Below are 23,460 nucleotides of genomic sequence, written 5' to 3' on the forward strand. Positions count from 1 at the left end.
CTTCCCAGTGCCACAGTCACAGCCATTGTTTTCACCTTCCAAACATTCCCACCATTCTCTTCTCAACAGGTTCTGAGCTGACGGGAAGGCTGGGGTGAGAGAAGTAACCTTCAACAAGTTCTGGAATAGAACAGTGGAATAGAATTGTGATTACACACAAAGTGAGGTGACTTTGTGGAACTTGATATGATGAATTTGACTGTTCTAACGTGCACACCGTAACGTGCACAACTTTCCCACAGTGAGGACAAGGGGAATGGTTCACATTCCGAGATGTGTTGAAAGTCTAAAACTTTTCGATTCAGATGTGGTGAGTTCTCTGTGTTCACATGAGAGAGAGAGAGAGAGAGAGAGAGAGAGAGAGAGAGAGAGAGAGAGAGAGAGAGAGAGAGAGAGAGAGAGAGGGAGAGAGAGAGAGAGAGAGAGAGAGAGAGAGAGAGAGAGAGAGAGAGGGGAGGAGGAGAGAGAGAGAGAGAGAGAGAGAGAGAGAGAGGAGGGAGAGAGAGAGAGAGGGGGGGGGAGGGGAGGAGGAGAGAGAGAGAGAGAGAGAGAGAGAGAGAGAGAGAGAGAGAGAGAGAGGGAGAGGGGAGGAGGAGAGAGAGAGGGAGAGAGAGAGAGAGGAGGAGAGAGAGAGAGAGAGAGAGCGAGAGCGAGAGAGAGAGAGAGAGAGAGAGAGAGAGGGAGAGAGGGATGAGAGAGAGAGAGAGAGGGATGAGAGAGAGGTAAAAGAAAAGTAGGACAGGAGGTTTGTCCTCTTTGATACGGTTTGGCACGGCGTCTTGTTTTGAGTCGTAGAAGTGTGTGTGTGTGCGTGCGTGCGTGTGTGTTTGCCTGTGGAGGAGGAGCAGCGAGTTCAATCAGATTTTTAATGGAAACAGAAAATAACAGAATAAACAAAAGGAAGGGAATAAACCTCCCTACAATGATGGATGGCACAGACAGAATGTCAGACATGGAGAGAGACAGAGAACATGCCATCCAGCCCTCTGGGGGGGGGGGGTGATGTTATAAACCAGCTGGGAAGATCATTGTCAACCAAGACAAGAGACAACCTCCCCACAAACCAAAACACACACGCGCGCGCACATGCAGGCACGCACACACACACTACCCCTATGGTGCTACTGACATGTCCTTATACAGTGTGTATCCCTCTGTACTGTATGTAGCCATTGTCTTACATCAGACAGCGCGTCAATTTCGCCTGCACTCATCTATCTCATATCTCACAAAGGGTAATGGAATATATCAAGAGTAGTTTGGCTACAGTGGGCTGTCTAACATTAGAAAACATTACACTCTTAAAGGGAGTGCTCCTAATCTCAGCTTGTTACCTGTATAAAAGACACCTGTCCACAGAAGCAATCAATCTATCAGATTCCAAACTCTCCACCATGGCCAAGACCAAAGAGCTCTCCAAGGATGACAGGGACAAGATTGTAGACCTACACAAGGCTGGAATGGGCTACAAGACCATCGCCAAGCAACTTGGTGAGAAGGTGACAACAGTTGGTGCGATTATTCGCAAATGGAAGAAACACAAATGCACTGTCAATCTCCCTCGACCTGGGACTCCATGCAAGATCTCACCTCGTGGAGTTGCAATGATCATGAGAACGGTGAGGAATCAGCCCAGAACTACACGAGAGGATCTTGTCAATGATCTCAAAACAGCTGGGACCATAGTCACCAAAATGGAGCTCTTTGGCATCAACTCAACTCGCCATGTTTGGAGGAGGAGGAATGTTGCCTATGACCCCAAGAACACCATCCCCACCGTCAAACATGGAGATGGAAACATTATGCTTTGGGGGTGTTTTTCTGCTAAGGGGACAGGACAACTTCACCGCATCAAAGGGACGATAGACGGCGCCATGTACCGTCACATCTTGGGTGAGAACCTCCTTCCCTCAGTCAGGGCATTGAAAATGGGTAGTGGATGGGTATTCCAGCATGACAATGACCCAAAACACACGGCCAAGGCAACAAAGGAGTGGCTCAAGAAGAAGCACATTAAGGTCCTGGAGTGGCCTAGCCAGTCTCCAGACCTTAATCCCATAGAAATTCTGTGGAGGGAGCTGAAGGTTTGAGTTGCCAAACGTCAGCCTCGAAACCTTGACTTGGAGAAGATCTGCAAAGAGGAGTGGGACAAAATCCCTCCTGAGATGTGTGCAAACCTGGTGGCCAACTACAATTAACGTCTGACCTCTGTGATTGCCAACAAGGGTTTTGCCACCAAGTACTAAGTCATGTTTTGCAGAGGGGTCAAATACTTATTTCCCTCATTAAAATGCAAATCAATTTATAACATTTTTGACATGCGTTTTTCTGGATTTTTTTGTTGTTATTCTGTCTCTCACTGTTAAAATAAACCTATCATTAAAATTATAGACTGATCATGTCTTTGTCAGTGGGCAAACGTACAAAATCAGCAGGGGATCAAATACTTTTTTCCCTCACTGTATATTCCTTAACAGGAATTAAACAGAAAATGTATCCCCTGAATTGAAATGGAATTGACTCCAACCCTGGCGTGCAGAAATACTGTAAGATAATCTGCCTAGTGTATGTATGGCTGTGTGTGAGATATCTACTCTATGTATGGCTGTTTGTGAGATAACTGTGTATGGCTGTGTGTGAGATATGTGTGTATGGCTATTTGTGCTAGCAGATGACCTGAGCTGCTGAAGTCCTGGACGGTAGTCTGCATTTTCTTCTTAAACTCCTCTGCTGAGAAGATTAGGCTGCTCTTGAACTTGTCCTTCTGTTTCTTCAGCATGATGTCACTGTCTATCACCACCTGTTGGAACCACACCCACTCCCCGTTCAGAGCCTCCAACATCTCATGGACCTGGGGAGAGAGAGAGGGGGGGTTAAAACGGGTGGGGTGGGGTGGGGTGGGGGGGTTGGGTGTCCGTCCATCTGCTACTCACAGCATGGTCCACGGTGACCTCGTACTTCTCTAGGATAGCAAACTGTTCATGGATGGGAGGTATCTGGCTCTCCATCTTCTGAAAGTCTCCCTGTAGAGTCTCCAGTAGCTTGAGACTCTCACCCAGCTCCACCAGGGACTGAGGGGGCTTGCTCAGCCTGGACACACACATAATAGTTTATTGACCCTTTTCAATCATTAACAGCACATACAGTACACATTTATGGACTCTGAAGATGTCTGCAAATAAAACGTTTATGACACGTCACAAATCAAAAGGCCTATAATCTAGCTATATACCACATATATGCCTTTACACCACACACACTTGTCCCACTTTAAACAAACTACAACTTTAAGGCCCATAAACTCTTCATAAACCTTTTATAAAGTGGAATCCACACACTCCCAGCCCCACCCTCCACAACCCACCTTCCCCACCCACCTGAGAGCGTTCTCCTGCAGAAAGATGTGCAGCTCTTTGAGCCTGGTGCTGGCCATGAGGCTGAGCAGCTGGGTGAACTTGCCTTGCCACTCGTTACAGTGCTGCACCAGGCTGAACTTCAGGGGAGCACAGTCCAGCAGCACAAACTGAACACTCAACACCGTCTCCTCCTTCTGAACGTTGTTGGCCACCTCCGTGTACCTGGGGGAGGAGAGGGGGGAGGGGAGGGGGGAGAGGGAGAGAGAGAAAGAGAGAGAAAGAGAGAGAAAAAGAGAGAGTGAAGATGTGTACATTTTTAAGTATATGTACAAGATAAAGACCGTACTTTGACTTCAATAGGAACCAATACACTGTTCCTCTGTAGCCTAAAGATTATACTTTGTTTACTAACATAATTATCTATGTCCAATACTGTACTGTATAATACAGTAAAGTACACTAAAATACAACGCTAAATGAATTACCATCAAACAAAAGACCACAAAGGATCAAAGCAACATGGTCTGATTGTTCTATTGACACGAGTCAATAGGAAACTGCTGAGCCAGACCGGCGTGTGATGTACACACATGGAGTGTTGACTCTCCAACCATTTACAGTATCTCAGACATATTGCACACTCTCACTGACTGTCTCATCGTCTCATCTGCTGCTAGTCTCCAACATGTTTACCATGCACATCCATATGACATGATCTATATGTTTAACGGACAGGACACAGGGACAGTTGGGTCTGGTTTGGACCCTCTCTCTTCTCTATCCATTCCCGTGGGAGTAGGATGAACCTGCTCCTAGATGCTCATCTAAGCACAGCCGCGGGAAGTAGGGGTGCAGCACCCCCTGGTGGTAAGGGAAAACGGCAGGAATTTGGGCTGCATTTGTATTGTTGCAATTAAAAATGATCCGTGCGCTCATGATATGCTCTGATCTATTCAGTTGTGGGGGTTTGGAGTCAGACACGCGCTCTGTTGTACGATAGACAGTTTAGTTAGTCTCTCTCCCTCTCTGTTCCTCTCCCCTCTTCTCTCCCCCTTGTGGTGGATATCAAGTGATCTGGAGCAGTGCTCGCAATAGTTTTCCACTTCTATTTTCTATTAGTTTACAATTCTAGGCGAAAAGGGAAAGGGAATGGGAATAATATAAAACTAGGAACATGGCATTCTCTCGCCCTCGGCTCACAGGCCTGCTCCTGCCCATGTCAAACACGTAGGTGTACTAACCCACTAGTCTAGCAAGCAACACATGCTCTCTCTCTCTCTCTCTCACTCTCTCACACACACCCGTTGTAATTATGCAGTACAAAGAAATGTGTGCTCTGTTCACAACGCTCTATTCCTAGGTGGCGCGTGAGTTCCAAGTTTAGGGAAGCTTACAATTTATCCTACCATTTCTACTGATCTGCGTGCCAGTTTCGTGGAACAGTTTCATTTAAATAATGACGTTTTTGTTTCTCAAAATTATTGTCACATGGTTAATAATACAAATCGGATTTAAAATGATAGAAATCTAAAAGTACAAATTAAATCAATCAATTTCTTCGGATGGGGCCACAGTGTCTCCGGACCGCTCCTGTCTCAGCCTCCAGTATTTATGCTGCAGTAGTTTATGTGTCGGGGGGCTGGGGTTAGTTGGTTATACCTGGAGTACTTCTCCTGTCTTATCCAGTGTCCTGTGTGAATTTAAGTATGCTCTCTCTAATTCTCTCGTTCTCTCTTTCTCTCTGAGAACCTGAGCCCCTAGGACCATACGTCAGGACTACCGGGCATGCTGACACCTTGCTGTCCCCAGTCCGCCTGGCCTTGCTGCTATTCCAGTTTCAACTGTTCTGCCTGCGGTTACGAAACCCCTACCTGTCCCAGACCTGCTGTTTTCAACTCTTAATGATCGGCTATGAAAAGCCAACTGAGAGACCTGAGCCCTAGGACCATACGTCGGGACTACCGGCCGTGGTGACTCCTTGCTGTCCCCAGTCCGCCTGGCCTTGCTGCTATTCCAGTTTCAACTGTTCTGCCTGCGGTTATGGAACCCCTACCTGTCCCAGACCTGCTGTTTTCAACTCTTAATGATCGGCTATGAAAAGCCAACTGAGATTTATTCCTGATTATTATTTGACCATGCTTGTCACTTATGAACATTTTTGAACATCTTGGCATGGTTCTGTTATAATCTCCACCCGGCACAGCCAGAAGAGGACTGGCCACCCCTCATAGCCTGGTTCCTCTCTAGGTTTCTTCCTAGGTTTTGGCCTTTCTAGGGAGTTTTTCCTAGCCACCGTGCTTCTACACCTGCATTACTAGCTGTTTGGGGTTTTAGGCTGGGTTTCTGTACAGCACTTCGAGATATTAGCTGATGTAAGAAGGGCTATATAAAATAAAATTGATTGATTGATTGATTGACATCCAACTTGGATCTATATTTGTTTTTAATGCAGACGAGAGCACTGAATCTGCATACCATGAGTTTAATGCACAGAGGGAGACGCCACAGTATTCCCTTTGAGTCAGGAAACAAAACGCCTCCATAATGACCCGTGAATGTGTTGTCTGCAGCATTCGGTCACATGACAGCTCCATCAGCTGTTCGGTTTCACTTACCGGCATGTCAACTGAGCCAGGATCACAGTCAAACGGATTTCGCTGATTCGGTCACTCATCTTTATAATTTTTTTGTATTTCCCCTGCATGCTTGCGTTCAGTTCGTTCAGTTTCCCAAATATGTCTGTTACATAGGCAAGGACACACATTTTCTTTTCATTACACAGAAAGTCAACAAAATCCGTTTTTGACATCCATTGCGAATCACAACAGTTATTCTCTCAAGTAAACAAATCTTTCCGACATTCCCCCTCGATAACCACTAAGCCTCAGTGTGAAATAGAACATTGTCATGCTCTGATCCCATTTCTCCACATAGTTTTGCGAACAGGCGCGCGCGATGTAGTTTACAATCGAAGTTACCTGCTGCGCATCTCCGAGTTCTGTGCTCAGCTCTTTTGCCGCCAGTTGCTCTCGGTGTATCCATTATAGCTCAGTGGGTGTATCATACAATGCGTCCATATGGCAGAGGGAGACAAATTCAGAACTAGAATGCAGAGGCCTGCCCGCCGTCCCGTGATAGATGTAGCCCCATCTGTGCAAAAGTCCACCATTCGATCCCATGGAATCTGTTTTTCGCCAATATAGCCACTCAGCAAACTGAACATCCTCTGTGCCATTTCATGCTCGGGAAACATCGACAGAACAATCTGTTCTTGTGAATAGAATCCCCCGACATGAAGCGAACAAAAGTCAATGAATGGGCATCTCGGCCCTCACAGCTAACGTCCATTTAGAGAGCATAAGGTGGGGAATTTGAGTCATTCAGTCAGAGTTTCCTCTAGCTATAGTATCAATTCTTAGTTTCACAGTGTTATCTGACAAAGGTATTGATGTGAGTTTCTGTGCCTCTGCCTCCCCACACATTGCTTTCACCATATCAATTGTGACCGGTAATATCAAAGTCACTGCAATAGTGTGTGGTTTCATAGCGTAGCAGGCTTAGCCGTTCACCGTGGGAATGATTCAAGTGCAACAGTCAAGTGCAGCCTGGGTCAAGGCGCGACCTCTAGTTTGGGAACCGCTGATCTACACTGATTGAAGTGGATTTAACAAGTGACATCAATAAGGGATCATAGCTTTCACCTGGATTCACCTGGTCAGTCCATGTCAAGGTATTCATAATGTTTTGTACACTCAGTGTGTGTAATGGGGAATTTATCAAATAAACTATCAAAGGGCAAACAATTAACACAATAAAAAACAATAAATGCGCAAGAATTGGCGGGAGAAAGCTGAGCGCATTCTGGAGAGAGAAGATCCAATATCTACGCCACCCACCCCTCCCCTTCTTCTTGTCTCAACATTTCCAATTATACTCGAGACACATTATCTTCACACATATTTTAGATGCATTGCTTTTCACTGACAGCCTCATCTCACTTCAGCTAGGTCTGTTGCCAAGCGCGCAGCCCAAATAACGGGCTTCCCAACTAGGCATCTAGACCTACACGCTTGTGATTTGAAACAATCCACAGCTTAAAAGAAGCTAATGATCCTCTGTATTTTGAATGATTTTATTTATTTATGTATAGACAGGAGTAATTATATCATTTTGGCAAATGTATTTTAATTTACTTTAGGCTGCAGTAACTACTGTTACCAAATGTTGTCCTATGCTTAGGCTACTTATCACATTAGGTATTGTATTTTATTGTTAGCCTGCAAATATGTATTTTTTTAAAACTCAAAACATCTTCCCGTGGCTATGTAGCTAAGGTCAGTTTTGTAGTGTAAGCTGATCCTAGATCTGTGACTGGCTAAGGACAACTTCTACTCTTCCAACCCTGTTGAGGTAGATTACCTGGTTGCCAGATTGTCACGCCCTGGCCTATAGTATTCTAGCTAGTTTGGTCAGGGTGTGAATTTCTAGGTTTCGTATTTCTATGTTTGGCCGGGTGTGGTTCCCAATCAGAGGCAGCGGTCGCTCGTTGTCTCTGATTGGGGATCATACTTAGGCAGCCAGTTTTCCTGCCTGTGTTGTGGGTTTTTGTTGTGTTCCTGTTGTAGGCGTGTGTGTTAGCCTTTGGACCGTCACGGTTAAGTTTTGTTATTTTGGTTACTGTGTCGTGTGTTTATTCTTTAATAAACATGTACGCCTTTCACGCTGCACCTTGGTCCGTCCCGTTCCTTAACGTACGTGACACACATCTGTTCTTATTTTAGCCAACACAACTGTAATTCATTACAATGAACAACAGAGTTTGCTAAAGCTAAAGCAAACACTGATCTGGCAACACACCCTTCCCCTCCCTAGCTGTTAGAGGGTCAAACCTGGCGATGTCGGCGTCGAAGGAGGACACGGGGGGGTTGAGGCGCTGGTATCTCCTGATGAAGGGGTCCTTGTTGATCTCCCAGATCTCTCTGTGTTTGTCCCAGGTCTTCAGGTAAGCCTGCAGGTGGCCTGCGTTGGCCGTCATTCCTGCTGCTACCGCTGCCTGAATCTTACCGATCTCCTCATCTTGTTCTGGGGTTAGAGAAGGAGAAAAAGAGGAATCATCATGTAAAACAGGCCAAAGCACATTATATTTATAGAGGAGCATATTGAAATGTCCTTATCCTGCTCTGGGGGGAGGGAGAGAGAGAGAGAGGGGATTCCAAAGATATTACTATATGGAGTAAGTAGAAGCCCCTAACTGATACAGATATTTATTTTTTATTCTTTAAATTCAGTCCATCCTCTCTCTTGCCAAATATATGTTTATCTCAATGAGACAAGCCTGGATAAATCAATTAAGATGGTTATGGTTACAACTTGGAGTATGTCAACCTGATCTGAGATCTGTGGATAAAGGCACCTTCTACCACAAGCTCACCATATGGTAGATACATACAGTAACTGTACACTCGACTACATAGTGCATGCTTCCACACATTCGTTGTTAAATACAGTGAGTTGACGCACCTTTGACACATTGTAACAGGCACTTACACTTGTTAAAAAAGGCTTTTCATGAGTGAACATGTTTTACAGCCTGCCGCGTGTCACTAGGGATCAACTAGACTATGTTGATTGGGGTTCAGCAGCTAACAGCAGTAGCTGTACGAGCATTCCCCCTCGATGGGATATGGCTGGACACACACACACACTCAGAGCTATGGAGAGGGGCTACCTCTGGCCTGCTCCAGTCCACCATCTCCTGACTGTTTGATTAAAGCCAAAGCCTAGATACTCCATGTGGACGACCTGCTGTCAATCAAACCAGGAGACAGCTGACGGGAGAGCTGCTTAAAATGGATAGATGAGGAGAGAGGATGAAGAAAACGGTGAGAGAATGAGAGAATAAGGTCAGGGTGAAGAAGCAGAGGATGAAGAGGAGGAGGAGGTATGGTAACAAGGGCGTGGGGTGAAGAGGTGGTGAGGATGCATGGACAGGGGGATGGAGTGAGGTGGTGAGGATGAATGGACAGGGGGATGGAGTGAGGGGTGAGGATGAATGGACGGGGGATGGAGTGAGGGGTGAGGATGGATGGACAGGGGGATGGAGTGAGGGGTGAGGATGAATGGACGGGGGATGGAGTGAGGTGGTGAGGATGAATGGACGGGGGATGGAGTGAGGGGTGAGGATGAATGGACAGGGGGATGGAGTGAGGGGTGAGGATGAATGGACAGGGGGATGGAGTGAGGGGTGAGGATGTATGGACAGGGGGATGGAGTGAGGGGTGAGGATGAATGGACGGGGGATGGAGTGAGGATTGAGGATGAATGGACGGGGATGGAGTGAGGATTGAGGATGAATAGACAGGAGGATGGCGTGAGGGGTGAGGATGAATGGACGGGGGATGGAGTGAGGGGTGAGGATGAATGGACAGGGGGATGTAGTGAGGGGTGAGGATGAATGGACAGGGGATGGAGTGAGGGGTGAGGATGAATGGACGGGGGGATGGAGTGAGGGGTGAGGATGAATGGACGGGGGATGGAGTGAGGGGTGAGGATGAATGGACGGGGGGATGGAGTGAGGGGTGAGGATGAATGGACGGGGATGGAGTGAGGGGTGAGGATGAATGGACAGGGGGATGGAGTGAGGGGTGAGGATGAATGGACGGGGGGATGGAGTGAGGGGTGAGGATGAATGGACGGGGGGATGGAGTGAGGGTTGAGGATGAATGGACAGGGGGATGGAGTGAGGGGTGAGGATGAATGGACAGGGGGATGGAGTGAGGGGTGAGGATGGAGTGAGGGGGATGGAGTGAGGGGTGAGGATGAATGGACGGGGGATGGAGTGAGGGGTGAGGATGGATGGACGGGGGATGGAGTGAGGGGGTGAGGATGAATGGACGGGGGGATGGAGTGAGGGGTGAGGATGAATGGACGGGGGGATGGAGTGAGGGGTGAGGATGAATGGACAGGGGATGGAGTGAGGGGTGAGGATGAATGGACGGGGGATGGAGTGAGGGGGTGAGGATGAATGGACAGGGGGATTTAGTGAGGGGGTGAGGATGAATAGACAGGGGGATGGAGTGAGGGGTGAGGATGAATGGACAGGGGGATTTAGTGAGGGGTGAGGATGAATAGACAGGGGGATGGAGTGAGGGGTGAGGATGAATGGACAGGGGGATGGAGTGAGGGGTGAGGATGAATGGACGGGGGATGGAGTGAGGGGTGAGGATGAATGGACAGGGGGATTTAGTGAGGGGTGAGGATGAATAGACAGGGGGATGGAGTGAGGGGTGAGGATGAATGGACAGGGGGATGGAGTGAGGGGTGAGGATGAATGGACAGGGGGATTTAGTGAGGGGTGAGGATGAATAGACAGGGGGATGGAGTGAGGGGTGAGGATGAATAGACAGGGGGATGGAGTGAGGGGTGAGGATGAATAGACAGGGGGATGGAGTGAGGGGTGAGGATGAATGGACGGGGGGATGAAGTGAGGGGTGAGGATGAATGGACGGGGGGATGGAGTGAGGGGTGAGGATGAATGGACGGGGGGATGGAGTGAGGGGTGAGGATGAATGGACAGGGGGATGGAGTGAGGGGTGAGGATGGAGTGAGGGGGATGGAGTGAGGGGTGAGGATGGAGTGAGGGGGATGGAATGAGAGGTAAGGAGTAAAAGGGGGATGGAGTGAGGATGAAGAGATTAAATGATCTGGATAAAGAGAAGGAGTGAAAAATGAAAGATGGATGGGGTGAGGTGAGGAAGGGTGAGGGGTCAGAAGCGACAATAAAGAGAACTGAACATAAGGATGGGTCGAGGAGGAGGTCGCGTGAGACGTGGAACAGTGAGGTGAGAGGGGTCTCTAACCTATGTCTGTGTGTGTGTGTGTGTGTGTGTGTGTGTGTGTGTGTGTGTGTGTGTGTGTGTGTGTTACCTATGATGCAGGGTACAGGTTTCCTCTGTGAGCGTCTGCGTGTGAGGAGGTCCGGGAGGCGTTTGAACACAGAGATGGTGCTGATCAGCTGAGAACTGATGTTGTTCACAATCTGAGCCAGTTTCTGTAGAGTGGGGGAGAACTCCACCTGTTGGACACACACACACACAAAAAAACACACACACACACACAAACCATTACTACTTACACCATTGCAGCAATCAATACTTTTTGCCTCTAGGCTTAAAGACCTAACGAGCTCTCCTGCTATAATTTCATTTCTAATAAGTTTAATTTGTAATAACATAAATTAATCCTCCTGTATAAAGAATCCTAGCCTATCAATGATGCAGATATTTTACATACATAAAGCATAAATCATATGGCACGGCTGATTTATAAAGAGTGAGAGAGAGGGAGAGGGAGAGTCTTGGTGTCCTGTTTTGATTTATAATGCTATCTTCATATGTAAAACAACCTGCACTGCGTAGAGCTCTGCGTTTGCTAGACAAGGACAAAATATGTTCTCTTCCATTGTATTCTAAATAGTGCCGACTATTTAGTGCGACTCAAACCTTGGAAATGCTACAAAATCATATGACATCTTACACTGAGAATGGATGACGTTGTTCTGCTTTAAAATATAAGACTCTTGTCTGGGGGGGGGGATCTCTGTTAAGAGTGTAAACAAAATATATGTGTTGAGAATTGCCTTGAAGTCTATTACAATCTGCAATGCTTATGCATGAGTGTAAAAACTGTGTGTGTGTGTGTGTGATTGAGTGATTGTGTGTGTTTCTCTGTTTGTGTATTTTCATGAATCGTGTGTGTGTGTGAATTTGTGTGTCCCTCTACCTGTGAGGTGGCCCCAGGGGGTTCCTGGCGTAGCACCACCTGCACCCTGAAGAGGGGGTTGGGGGAGGTCTTGCTGTCTCCGTTGATGGCCTTGGACAGCTCCTGTAGGGACCACTTGATGTTGAGACGGAGAGCCTCCTCCACCATGCTGTCCATCTTCTCTGTGTACACAACCCAGTGCTGCTGGACCTGAGACACACACACAAGCACCACACACACACACACACACGCGCAAGCACACAAATCCCCACATACACACACCTACTATTATCTGTCCATCATGAATTCACTCAACCACTTAATGTCATCTATTGGTAATTTGTTCCACAGGTGAAGTTCTAAATGAAGTGATTTTCTAGATGGACAGTTTTCATTTTCAAAAATGAAATTACCCCATAATATTATCTTGCTAGCCACTTTGTGAGTACAAATCAAATCACAGAAGGTTACCATATACACTGCTCAAAAAAATAAAGGGAACACTTAAACAACACAATGTAACTCCAAGTCAATCACACTTCTGTGAAATCAAACTGTCCACTTAGGAAGCAACACTGATTGACAATACATTTCACATGCTGTTGTGCAAATGGAATAGACAACAGGTGGAAATTATAGGCAATTAGCAAGACACCCCCAATAAAGGAGTGGTTCTGCAGGTGGTGACCACAGACCACTTCTCAGTTCCTATGCTTGCTGGCTGATGTTTTGGTCACTTTTGAATGCTGGCGGTGCTTTCACTCTAGTGGTAGCATGAGACGGAGTCTACAACCCACACAAGTGGCTCAGGTAGTGCAGCTCATCCAGGATGGCACATCAATGCGAGCTGTGGCAAGAAGGTTTGCTGTGTCTGTCAGCGTAGTGTCCAGAGCATGGAGGCGCTACCAGGAGACAGGCCAGTACATCAGGAGACGTGGAGGAGGCCGAGGAGGGCAACAACCCAGCAGCAGGACCGCTACCTCCGCCTTTGTGCAAGGAGGAGCAGGAGGAGCACTGCCAGAGCCCTGCAAAATGACCTCCAGCAGGCCACAAATGTGCATGTGTCTGCTCAAACGGTCAGAAACAGACTCCATGAGGGTGGTATGAGGGCCCGACGTCCACAGGTGGGGGTTGGGCTTACAGCCCAACACCGTGCAGGACGTTTGGCATTTGCCAGAGAACACCAAGATTGGCAAATTTGCCACTGGCGCCCTGTGCTCTTCACAGATGAAAGCAGGTTCACACTGAGCACATGTGACAGACGTGACAGAGTCTGGGCGGCAGGTAGCTTAGTGGTTAAGAGCGTAGTGCCAGTAACCGAAAGGTCGCTGGTTCTAATCCCTGAGCCGACTAGATGAAAAATCTGTCGATGTGCCCTTGAGCAAGGCACTTAACCCTAATTGCTCCTGTAAGTCGCTCTGGATAGGAGCGTCTGCTAAATGACTAAAAATGTAAATGTAAAATGTCTGGAGACGCCGTGGAGAACGTTCTGCTGCGTGCAACATCCTCTAGCATGACCGGTTTGGCGGTGGGTCAGTCATGGTGTGTGGTGGCATTTCTTTGGGGGGCCGCACAGCCCTCCATGTGCTCGCCAGAGGTAGCCTGACTGCCATTAGGTACCTCAGACCCCTTGTGAGACCATATGCTGGTGCGGTTGGCCCTGGGTTCCTCCTAATGCAAGACAATGCTAGACCTCATGTGGCTGGAGTGTGTCAGCAGTTCCTGCAAGAGGAAGGCATTGATGCTATGGACTGGCCCGCCCATTCCCCAGACCTGAATCCAATTGAGCACATCTGGGACATCATGTCTCGCTCCATCCACCAACGCCACGTTGCACCACAGACTGTCCAGGAGTTGGCGGATGCTTTAGTCCAGGTCTGGGAGGAGATCCCTCAGGAGACCATCCGCCACCTCATCAGGAGCATGCCCAGGCGTTGTAGGGAGGTCATACAGGCACGTGGAGGCCACACACACTACTGAGCCTCATTTTGACTTGTTTTAAGGACATTACATCAAAGTTGGATCAGCCTGTAGTGTGGTCTTCCACTTTAATTTTGAGGGTGACTCCAAATCCAGACCTCCATGGGTTGATACATTTGATTTCCATTGATAATTTTTGTGTGATTTTGTTGTCAGCACATTCAACTATGTAAAGAAAAAAGTATTTAATAAGATTATTTCATTCATTCAGATCTAGGATGTGTTATTTTAGTGTTCCCTTTATTTTTTTGAGCAGTGTATTTTTTGACAGGGGGTGCAGGCTTTTTTTTGCCTGATTGAGATGTTTCTGCTTATAATTTCAGTAGGCTATCTGTTAGTCAACTTGTCTATAATTAGATACATGCAGCTTCTCTTCTGTCATTATATGTTGCCCCAGAAGACTAAACAAACCCTTGTTCACCAGAATGATGTCATAAATCGATCGAATGCATCAGTTGACATCGGTCATCTTTTCTTTGTCATCTCTGCTTCATTCGCGGATAAAATACGTTTAGGGACCAGGGAGAAAATTAAATAACTCCAACCAAAAAAAAACTGGAAAGATTTTCTGACTGGTATTAGGGAAATAGAAAGCTGTGAAAACAACCCAACATGTTTCTGATAAGATTTCAGTTCTGCTTGGATGCATATTTTATGTGGTTGAAATACAATCAGCTTTTATGACGCTGATAGCACCTCTACAGACAGTATCTAACTGTGCATTCGAATTCTCTCTAGATGCTGAAAGAATTCAATCATACTTCTCCACTCCTGTTCCCGAGTCAAAATGTGCTCTATATTTGGTGTATAATTTTACTGCAAGAAATGCTTAATTCTGCAGGAGTTAATATTAAGGCTATGTGAGAGGTTATAGACCTACAGTCAGTGTCCAAATTGCAGTTTCCATTTAACCCATCTGAACAGTAGACTACAGTTCCCTTGACGTGCCATAGGCCTATTTGAAGACCCTGTCTTGCGACTGTCGAATTTGTATAGCGCCTCACAATCATCACACATAACATAGCCGGCACTGCTATCATCCTCTTTTACCACTTCACCAAATCTTTCCCAAACATCTTTATTTTGAACTCTTCATTTCACAGCTTTTCTCTTATTGAATTAAACTCTGACATTGTCCTTTTTGCCTCCGTGGATCGATGTTAACTTTTTCTGCCCGTTCCCAAAAGCATTTGGCGATTGGCTGTAGGCTATTTAGAGTGCGTACAGTTACGCCCTAAACCTTAAGCTTACGCACTAATGCCAGATAGCCTAAAATAATGAAAGAAAAACCTCAATGTAGCCTATAGATATAAACTGCACATGAATGATACATTTATTTTAAAAAATAAGTATTGTTTTCTCTTTATTCAACCCGCCCTTCCCCCACACAATATTTAATGACCCTTAACCCGCCAGCCCCGCGGATATAACCGCAGAGACTGCGTGCTATGATTCAACCCGCGCGTCACTACACCACACACACCTCTGGTCCGTCTGTGCGGAAGGTCTCGTAGACCCGGGACATGATGGCTACAATGGCCTGGTGTGCTGAGTGGAGCCTCTGAAGCTGGGCTTGCTGGTGGGCCTGCTGGTCCCCCTCAAACTCCAGGTCCCTGTACACTGTCTTCCCATCCACACGCACAAGCAGCAGCTCACTGATCAGACCACACTGACGGGAGATGGCCAGGTTGGCTGCCTTGTACTCATCCACGATGAGCTGGATCTGATAGGGAGGGGAGAGGAGGTTAGGGGGGTGATGGTTTATTTGGAGGAGAGGAGGGGAGAGGAGGGGCGGGAGAGGAGAGGAGAGGAGAGGAGAGGAGAGGAGAGGAGAGGAGAGGAGGGGGGAGGGGAGGGAGGGGAGGAGAGGAGAGGGAGAGGGAGGGGAGGGGAGGGGAGAGGAGAGGAGAGGAGAGGAGAGGAGAGGAGAGGAGAGGGAGAGGAGAGGAGAGGAGAGGAGAGGAGAGGGAGAGAGGGGGAGGGAGGGGAGGGAGGGGGGGAGGGGAGGGGAGAGGAGAGGAGAGGAGAGAGAGGAGAGGAGAGGAGAGGAGAGGAGAGGGAGAGGAGAGGAGAGGAGAGGAGAGGGAGAGGAGAGGAGAGGGAGAGGAGAGGAGAGGAGAGGAGAGGAGAGGAGAGGAGAGGAAGAGGAATAGAACCAAATTGGGAAAGTTGGATGAATATAGAACACATGGTACTTTCCCAGCAGTGTTCCTTTCCAACCCCCTCCAATCCCCCTTCACTTCTAGGATCGAAGCAGGCGAGCTCATTACATAGAAACCACGCTCCACCATCTCCATCATCACTAACTCTTCTGGTTTGAATTACCAGAGACAGGTCTTATCATGACAGCATCAGGCCATAGCCATCCAGAACAGAACATACATCCAACAGTTTCCTATTCAATTTGTGGAAGAGAGAAGAGGAGGGGAGCTGCAGAGATAACTAGCTCTCTCATATTGCCTCGGCAGCCGGACCTAATTCATATGGAGAGTAATCCGGCTCGCACTCAGAATTCCAGATCCTAGCTCCGATCTCCAGATTTTACGGCTTTCATGGGGATAAGGCCTGCCGCACAGAATAATCCTCTGAGAGCGAGAGAAGAGGAGTTGGGGGGGAAGAGAGGTAGAGAGGGAGTGGGTGGGGGGAGAGAGGGAAAAATAGGGATGGTGGGGGCTGTTCTGAGTCAGTTCAGATCTCTCTTCCTCTCGCTCGCTCTCTCTCTCACACCCTCCCTCCCCATCTACCTACCTACAACACGGAAGACAGCGCTCACTGAGCTTTTGACTTTGGGCTCGACAGATCTTGACATTGGCTTGACGCAAACTTGATCTTAAACCCCTTGAGAAAGAGGGGAGAGAGGGGAGAGGGGTGCGGTGCGGTGGCATGAATCCTTGCCAATGAGTGTTAGTGTTCATTACACATGCTGCTGCTGCTCAACCTGTCTGAAGACTGAGCCCCCATAACGTCTCTCTGGAAGCCAAGGTATTCATTATTATACTGTAGCGCTGTAGCATCGTAGCGTAGCTTAGCATCGAAGCATCCAATGCAATGTTGGCAAGGCATTCATTATTATACTGAACCACTGTAGCATCGTAGCGTAATTTAGCATCCAATACAATGTAACTCCATAACGTTGGCAAAGCATTCATTATACTACAGCTAGTATTTTAGCATTACACCCCTAGCCTAGCCTGGTCCCAGGTCTGTTTGTGCTGTCTTGACAATTCCTACGGTCATTGCTGTTGGCAAGACAGAACAAACTGATCTGAAACCAGACTATTCACTGCAACTCTCCTGTGTCCTGTGTCTCTTACTATACAATTCCCCATGAATGATACAACCTCCCCCTGCTTTATAATGCAGCCTTATATGGCATTGGAATGGAATAAAAATGAAATGCAGGAGGATTATGTGTATTTATAATCTATCCCCCTCTCCACCTTCCCGTCTATACCTGCCCTCCTTCTCTTCCCTCTAGAGATCATTTGATGCCGGTGGTTGAGGAGAATAGAAGCCCTCTGCGTCCATCACACACACACACACACACACACACACACACACACACAACACACACACACACACACACACACACACACACACAGTCCATCATACACAGCCCTCTGTGCATTGGATCCAACAGTAATGTCTCATAACACTCCATGCATCCTGGCTTAAATTGAACTGCGGCCAGCCTGGCTGGGTGTGTGTGTGTGTGTGTGTGTGTGTGTGTGTGTGTGTGTGTGTGTGTGTGTGTGTGTGTGTGTGTGTGTGTGTGTGTGTGTCTGCTGTTTTCTGCTAGCGGCTGAATTCTGCTGAATTTGTTTCCAAGATTCAGATGTTTTTATTGGTCTAGAAAATGCTGACCGCAGAAGGATGACAACGGGATACAGTGTGTGCTGTGTGTGTGTGTGTGTGTTCGTGCGTGCGTGCGAGTGTGATGGAGGTGGTTTGTAAAAGCAGGGAGCCAAATGAACCCATATCCTGTTGCTGTACTATAGCTACAGGGGTTATAGCTTCATATCTAAACCCTGGGCCCAGGAGCACAGCGCAGTAGTAAGGTCAGGTCACATATAATACTGACTAACTGTAAAATACTGACTTACATAATACTGACTAACTGTAAAATACTGATTTACATAATACTGACTTACTGTAAAATACTTATATTTTCTCTAACCACTACTGTACTTCAGCTTACTGTCTATCAGTGCAGTGAAGTGTTCTTCTAACCCAATGGCTACCAACCCTGGTCCTAGACAGCATCAGATGTATGCAGGTTTTTGTTCCAGCCAAACATGATAAAGCTTGATTCAACTAGCCTATTCAAGGTTATAATGCAACAAAATGACTAGAAAAATCCTACAGCACAACTTCTCTTTCTATCTCAAGGTTGGTGACCAATACTCTACAATCTTTCTATGATCTATGAGTCAGTGTGTATTTTATTATTGTGTGTCCTGACCTTGCTGGCGTGCAGCCTGCAGTCTTTGATGAAGAAGTTGGATGCTCCTTTAGAGGACCAGAGCAGCTTGGAGAGACCCGGCTGGATCTTCTTGTCCAGGAAACGGATACGCTCCCGGAACAGACCCAGCTCTTCAGCAGACAGCGCAGCGATGATCCTGACACACACACACACACACACACACACACACACACACACACACACACACACATATACACACATAAATACAGTATAGACACACACAGGACACACACACAGACCAAACATGAGTGTTTATATAAACACATGATAATATTGGTGGTCTTTTCTTCAATTCATTTCCTGCACTGTATTGTTTAACAGAAATAGCCTGGGACACTAAATACTGTATTACAGTAGGCTGTCCAATCAAAAAAGCATATTTTGACCAATGGGTAAAACAATGTTAAATTGTGTAGATACTCCTCTAAGAAAACCAATGGTCTAAATCTCATGTCTCTTATTAGGGGACTAAATCTAGGGAGTATAGAGAAAAAATTGTCAAAAATCTGGAAAATAGCAGCTACTATAGGCTGGATGCTGTGTCAGCTAGACTGGATGCTGTGTCAGCTAGACTGGATGCTGTGTCAGCTAGACTGGATGCTGTGCCAGATAGGCTAGATGCTGTGTCAGCTAGACTGGATGCTGTGTCAGCTAGGCTGGATGCTGTGTCAACTAGGCTGGATGCTGTGTCAGCTAGACTGGATGCTGTGTCAGTTAGGCTGGATGCTGTGTCAGCTAGACTGGATGCTGTGTCAGCTAGACTGGATGCTGTGTCAGCTAGGCTGGATGCTGTGTCAGCTAGACTGGATGCTGTGTCAGCTAGACTGGATGCTGTGTCAGCTAGGCTGGATGCTGTGTCAGCTAGGCTGGATGCTGTGTCAGCTAGGCTGGATGCTGTGTCAGCTAGACTGGATGCTGTGTCAACTAGACTGGATGCTGTGTCAGTTAGGCTGGTTGCTGTGTCAGCTAGACTGGATGCTGTGTCAGCTAGGCTGGATGCTGTGTCAGCTAGACTGGATGCTGTGTCAGCTAGACTGGATGCTGTGTCAGCTAGACTGGATGCTGTGTCAGCTAGACTGGATGCTGTGTCAGCTAGGCTGGATGCTGTGTCAGTTAGGCTGGTTACTGTGTCAGCTAGACTGGATGCTGTGTCAGCTAGACTGGATGCTGTGTCAGCTAGACTGGATGCTGTGTCAGCTAGGCTGGATGCTGTGTCAACTAGACTGGATGCTGTGTCAGCTAGACTGGATGCTGTGTCAGCTAGACTGGATGCTGTGTCAGCTAGACTGGATGCTGTGTCAGCTAGGCTGGATGCTGTGTCAGCTAGACTGGATGCTGTGTGAGAGTTAAGGCTACTTGACAGGCTCACCATTGAACTTGTGATCTTTCTTCTCGAATCCAGAGGACATAAAACAATATAGAGGTAAGATAGATATCGATTTTGAGACATGACATGTAGTATTTTCATATTTTAGTATACGCTTTTCATATCAATCCGAAATTCCTGTTCTTTTTCGAAGATTTCTCACAAAAACAAGTGTATCTCTTGTGAAATGTCAATGGACCACTGAGCGTACTGTAAGTTTTAAAAATAAAATCGTTTTACATATAATTCAGTTAGACTTTTTGCGACCCGCAGAAACAAATTTGCAGATGAGTACAACATGTAAAATCCTCGAAAGTCGCTGCGAGAAAGCGCAACGCTCTGTCAACAGAGCTCGGTGTTTATTATCGGATGTATTACGTTACGAAATCCAACTTTTCGGAAATAATATTAATGATATGTTAGTGAAAGACCCCACTGAACAATTCAGAACATGAAGAATCATATTTGTCTTGGTAAAATGTATTTTATAACATAATTAAGTGAAATTTCATCACCAAAGCTTGTTTTCATCCACTCTGGGCAGAGTGGGTAGACAACCTAGTTACAGGGAAATATATAAACACTAACACACAGCTAGCCAGGCATTAGTTTGTTGATGCAGTATGCACACACTTGACCTACAGCTAGGCCTCTTCTCACAGTAAGTTGTGAGCATTGTGCTATGCATGGCCTGCCACGTGCTAATTCACATCCACTCTGAGTGTGCTTCAATCTGAAGTGTTGTGTGCGCTGAGTTTCGCAGTGTGTGTGTGTGTGTGTGCGTGTGTGTGTTCAGTTTTAAGCAGTGTTGGGTGTGCTGAGCTTTGCAGGGTCCCAGGCACTGAGGCTTACAGTCTAATTTGCCTCATACTGAGTAAGGATGTGCAAGACATAGGTGTAGTGTGTGTGTGTGTGTGTGTGTGTGTGTGTGTGTGTGTGTGTGTGTGTGTGTGTGTGTGTGTGTATATGCCTGTGTGCACGCGTGTGTGCACGCGAATGCAAGTGTGTGTGCGTACATGTATGTGTGTGTGTGCCTGTGTGTGTGTGTCTACGTGCATGTGTGTGTGTGTCTGTACCGGTTGTAGTCTCGTACCACCAGCAGTACACTCTCCCTCATGCTGCGGAGTTCCTCTTTCCTCTGGTAGACGTCAGAGACGTAGTGGGGGATCTCAAACAGCAGACGCTCCCAGTAGTGGATCTCATTGAACATCTTCAGCAGGTTCCTACACACAACAAGGACAGGGAGTGTTCACAGTCTCCCAGAGGACGGATGCTGCAGCGTCACAACAGAGGTATGATACAGAAGGTGTTTGTGTAAACGGGAGTGTGGGAGTGAGATTGAGAGTGAAGAGCATGTGTCTGTCTAAATAACAGTGAAATCTGCATGGCTTTATGTCAGTAGGGCGTGGGAGAGCGAGAATGTGCTGCGACGTGTGCTCTAACCGTCTGTCCGCGTTTGTGAAAACTCTCCTAACATAATCAGTCTCCTCCATCTTCAGTGTGTGTGTGTGTGTCCTCCGGTATAAACCCACTTGTCGAAGTTGATGTCCAGCATGCCCTGTTTCTCCTTGCAGCGCACCATGAGGGGCTGGTCCAGTCTCTTGAGACTCTGTCTGTCCAGAGACTGACTCCACTCAGAGAAGATCCTCCTGACCAACTCATCCAGGGTCTGGACCAGCTGGCTGTATGCTAGACGCACCTCCTCTCCACTGCCGATCTGGGGCAGGAAGTGGGCACGCTGTACCACCTACGGAAGGGGACAGAGGGGGGAGAGGTTAACATAACACGGGGGGGGACAGTGGAGGTTGCAATACAATAGAACACTGCCTCGCCTAACACAGAGGGAGAAGTACTGATCATATGATCTCAGCAAGGACAATTCATTTGATTGCTGCTAAAACCACATACAAGGTCATTCAACAAGAGTTTAAAACAAGAAGCAACATTGCAACACATGACATACAGATGAGCTAAGAAAGGCATATAGTAACTTGTATCAAAACGGACCTTAAATGAACCAAAACACTGTGGACCGGAAGGGTCTCCAATGTTTACAGGATGCTGTTGCTAAGGAATAGTGTTTCTGTTGTATATTCTGTATCCTTGAACACTCACTACCACTTACTTGATGGAGAAATTTTTTATAAAAACTGAGAGCTTATTCAATTCATATCTGTGTAGAATTAATGTTCTCCCTTGATCTTAATTATGGTGCCTAATGTTTCCGGAAAGATGAATTTAAACAAGAGAGCTGTTCCTTCCAGCCATATGCTCTGTGTAAGCAAAGAGACCAGGCAGACACAGTGTTTAAAACAACACACAGATGCCAAGGCCATGTCTGGGCCCCTATCCATCTGATCTAGGATCAGTTTGGCCTTTCAGATAATAAGATTACATGGACAGTGTGGGAGGACCTGATCCTAGATCGGCTTTATGAATCTGGGCCCTGGACTCAATGGACTGGCCCACTGCCATGATAGGCCTTTGGATGGGTGGCTTGGCCTGCTCTAACTCCTAACTGGCTGATACTCCCCATAGAGTATTACAGAGAACTGGAGCCTGGCTTCATTAGGTCCGAGGATGGCTTTGGCCTGCTATAACCCCTGTCTCCCCTATACAGTACTTTGGCCTGCTATAACCCCTGTCTCCCCTATACAGTACTTTGGCCTGCTATAACCCCTGTCTCCCCTATACAGTACTTTGGCCTGCTATAACCCCTGTCTCCCCTATACAGTACTTTGGCCTGCTATAACCCATCTCCCCTATACAGTACTTTGGCCTGCTATAACCCCTGTCTCCCCTATACAGTACTTTGGCCTGCTATAACCCCTGTCTCCCCTATACAGTCCTTTGGCCTGCTATAACCCCTGTCTCCCCTATACAGTACTTTGGCCTGCTATAACCCCTGTCTCCCCTATACAGTCCTTTGGCCTGCTATAACCCCTGTCTCCCCTATACAGTCCTTTGGCCTGCTATAACCCGTCTCCCCTATACAGTACTTTGGCCTGCTATAACCCCTGTCTCCCCTATACAGTACTTTGGCCTGCTATAACCCCTGTCTCCCCTATACAGTACTTTGGCCTGCTATAACCCCTGTCTCCCCTATACAGTACTTTGGCCTGCTATAACCCCTGTCTCCCCTATAAAGTACTTTGGCCTGCTATAACCCATCTCCCCTATACAGTACTTTGGCCTGCTATAACCCCTGTCTCCCCTATACAGTACTTTGGCCTGCTATAACCCCTGTCTCCCCTATACAGTACTTTAGCCTGCTATAACCCGTCTCCCCTATACAGTACTTTGGCCTGCTATAACCCCTGTCTCCCCTATACAGTACTTTGGCCTGCTATAACCCCTGTCTCCCCTATACAGTACTTTGGCCTGCTATAACCCGTCTCCCCTATACAGTACTTTGGCCTGCTATAACCCCTGTCTCCCCTATACAGTATCTCTTCTCTGTGGGTTTACCAACATTGGGCTTCCTTCCAATGTAACATCACTGTCATTGAACGTGA

General features: G+C 47.1%; 1 protein-coding gene across 2 annotated transcripts in view; it reads right to left on the reverse strand.

Moving 5' to 3' along the window:
• Positions 1-23,460, reverse strand: part of dnah2 (dynein, axonemal, heavy chain 2) — a 224,362-nt gene that overhangs the window by 152,260 nt on the left and 48,642 nt on the right. For both annotated transcript variants that reach the window (XM_045225583.1, XM_045225582.1), the window contains exons 14-23: positions 21,478-21,692; positions 21,022-21,168; positions 18,559-18,715; positions 15,580-15,819; positions 12,138-12,326; positions 11,283-11,430; positions 8,246-8,438; positions 3,378-3,578; positions 2,934-3,090; positions 2,677-2,851 (exon numbers count right to left, since the gene is read on the reverse strand). In XM_045225583.1, coding sequence (XP_045081518.1) covers positions 2,677-2,851; positions 2,934-3,090; positions 3,378-3,578; positions 8,246-8,438; positions 11,283-11,430; positions 12,138-12,326; positions 15,580-15,819; positions 18,559-18,715; positions 21,022-21,168; positions 21,478-21,692 — 1,822 coding nt within the window. The remainder of the gene's footprint in view (positions 1-2,676; positions 2,852-2,933; positions 3,091-3,377; positions 3,579-8,245; positions 8,439-11,282; positions 11,431-12,137; positions 12,327-15,579; positions 15,820-18,558; positions 18,716-21,021; positions 21,169-21,477; positions 21,693-23,460) is intronic.

Source organism: Coregonus clupeaformis, chromosome 16 (genome assembly GCF_020615455.1).
Source record: "Coregonus clupeaformis isolate EN_2021a chromosome 16, ASM2061545v1, whole genome shotgun sequence".
NCBI classification, from domain to species: domain Eukaryota; kingdom Metazoa; phylum Chordata; class Actinopteri; order Salmoniformes; family Salmonidae; genus Coregonus; species Coregonus clupeaformis.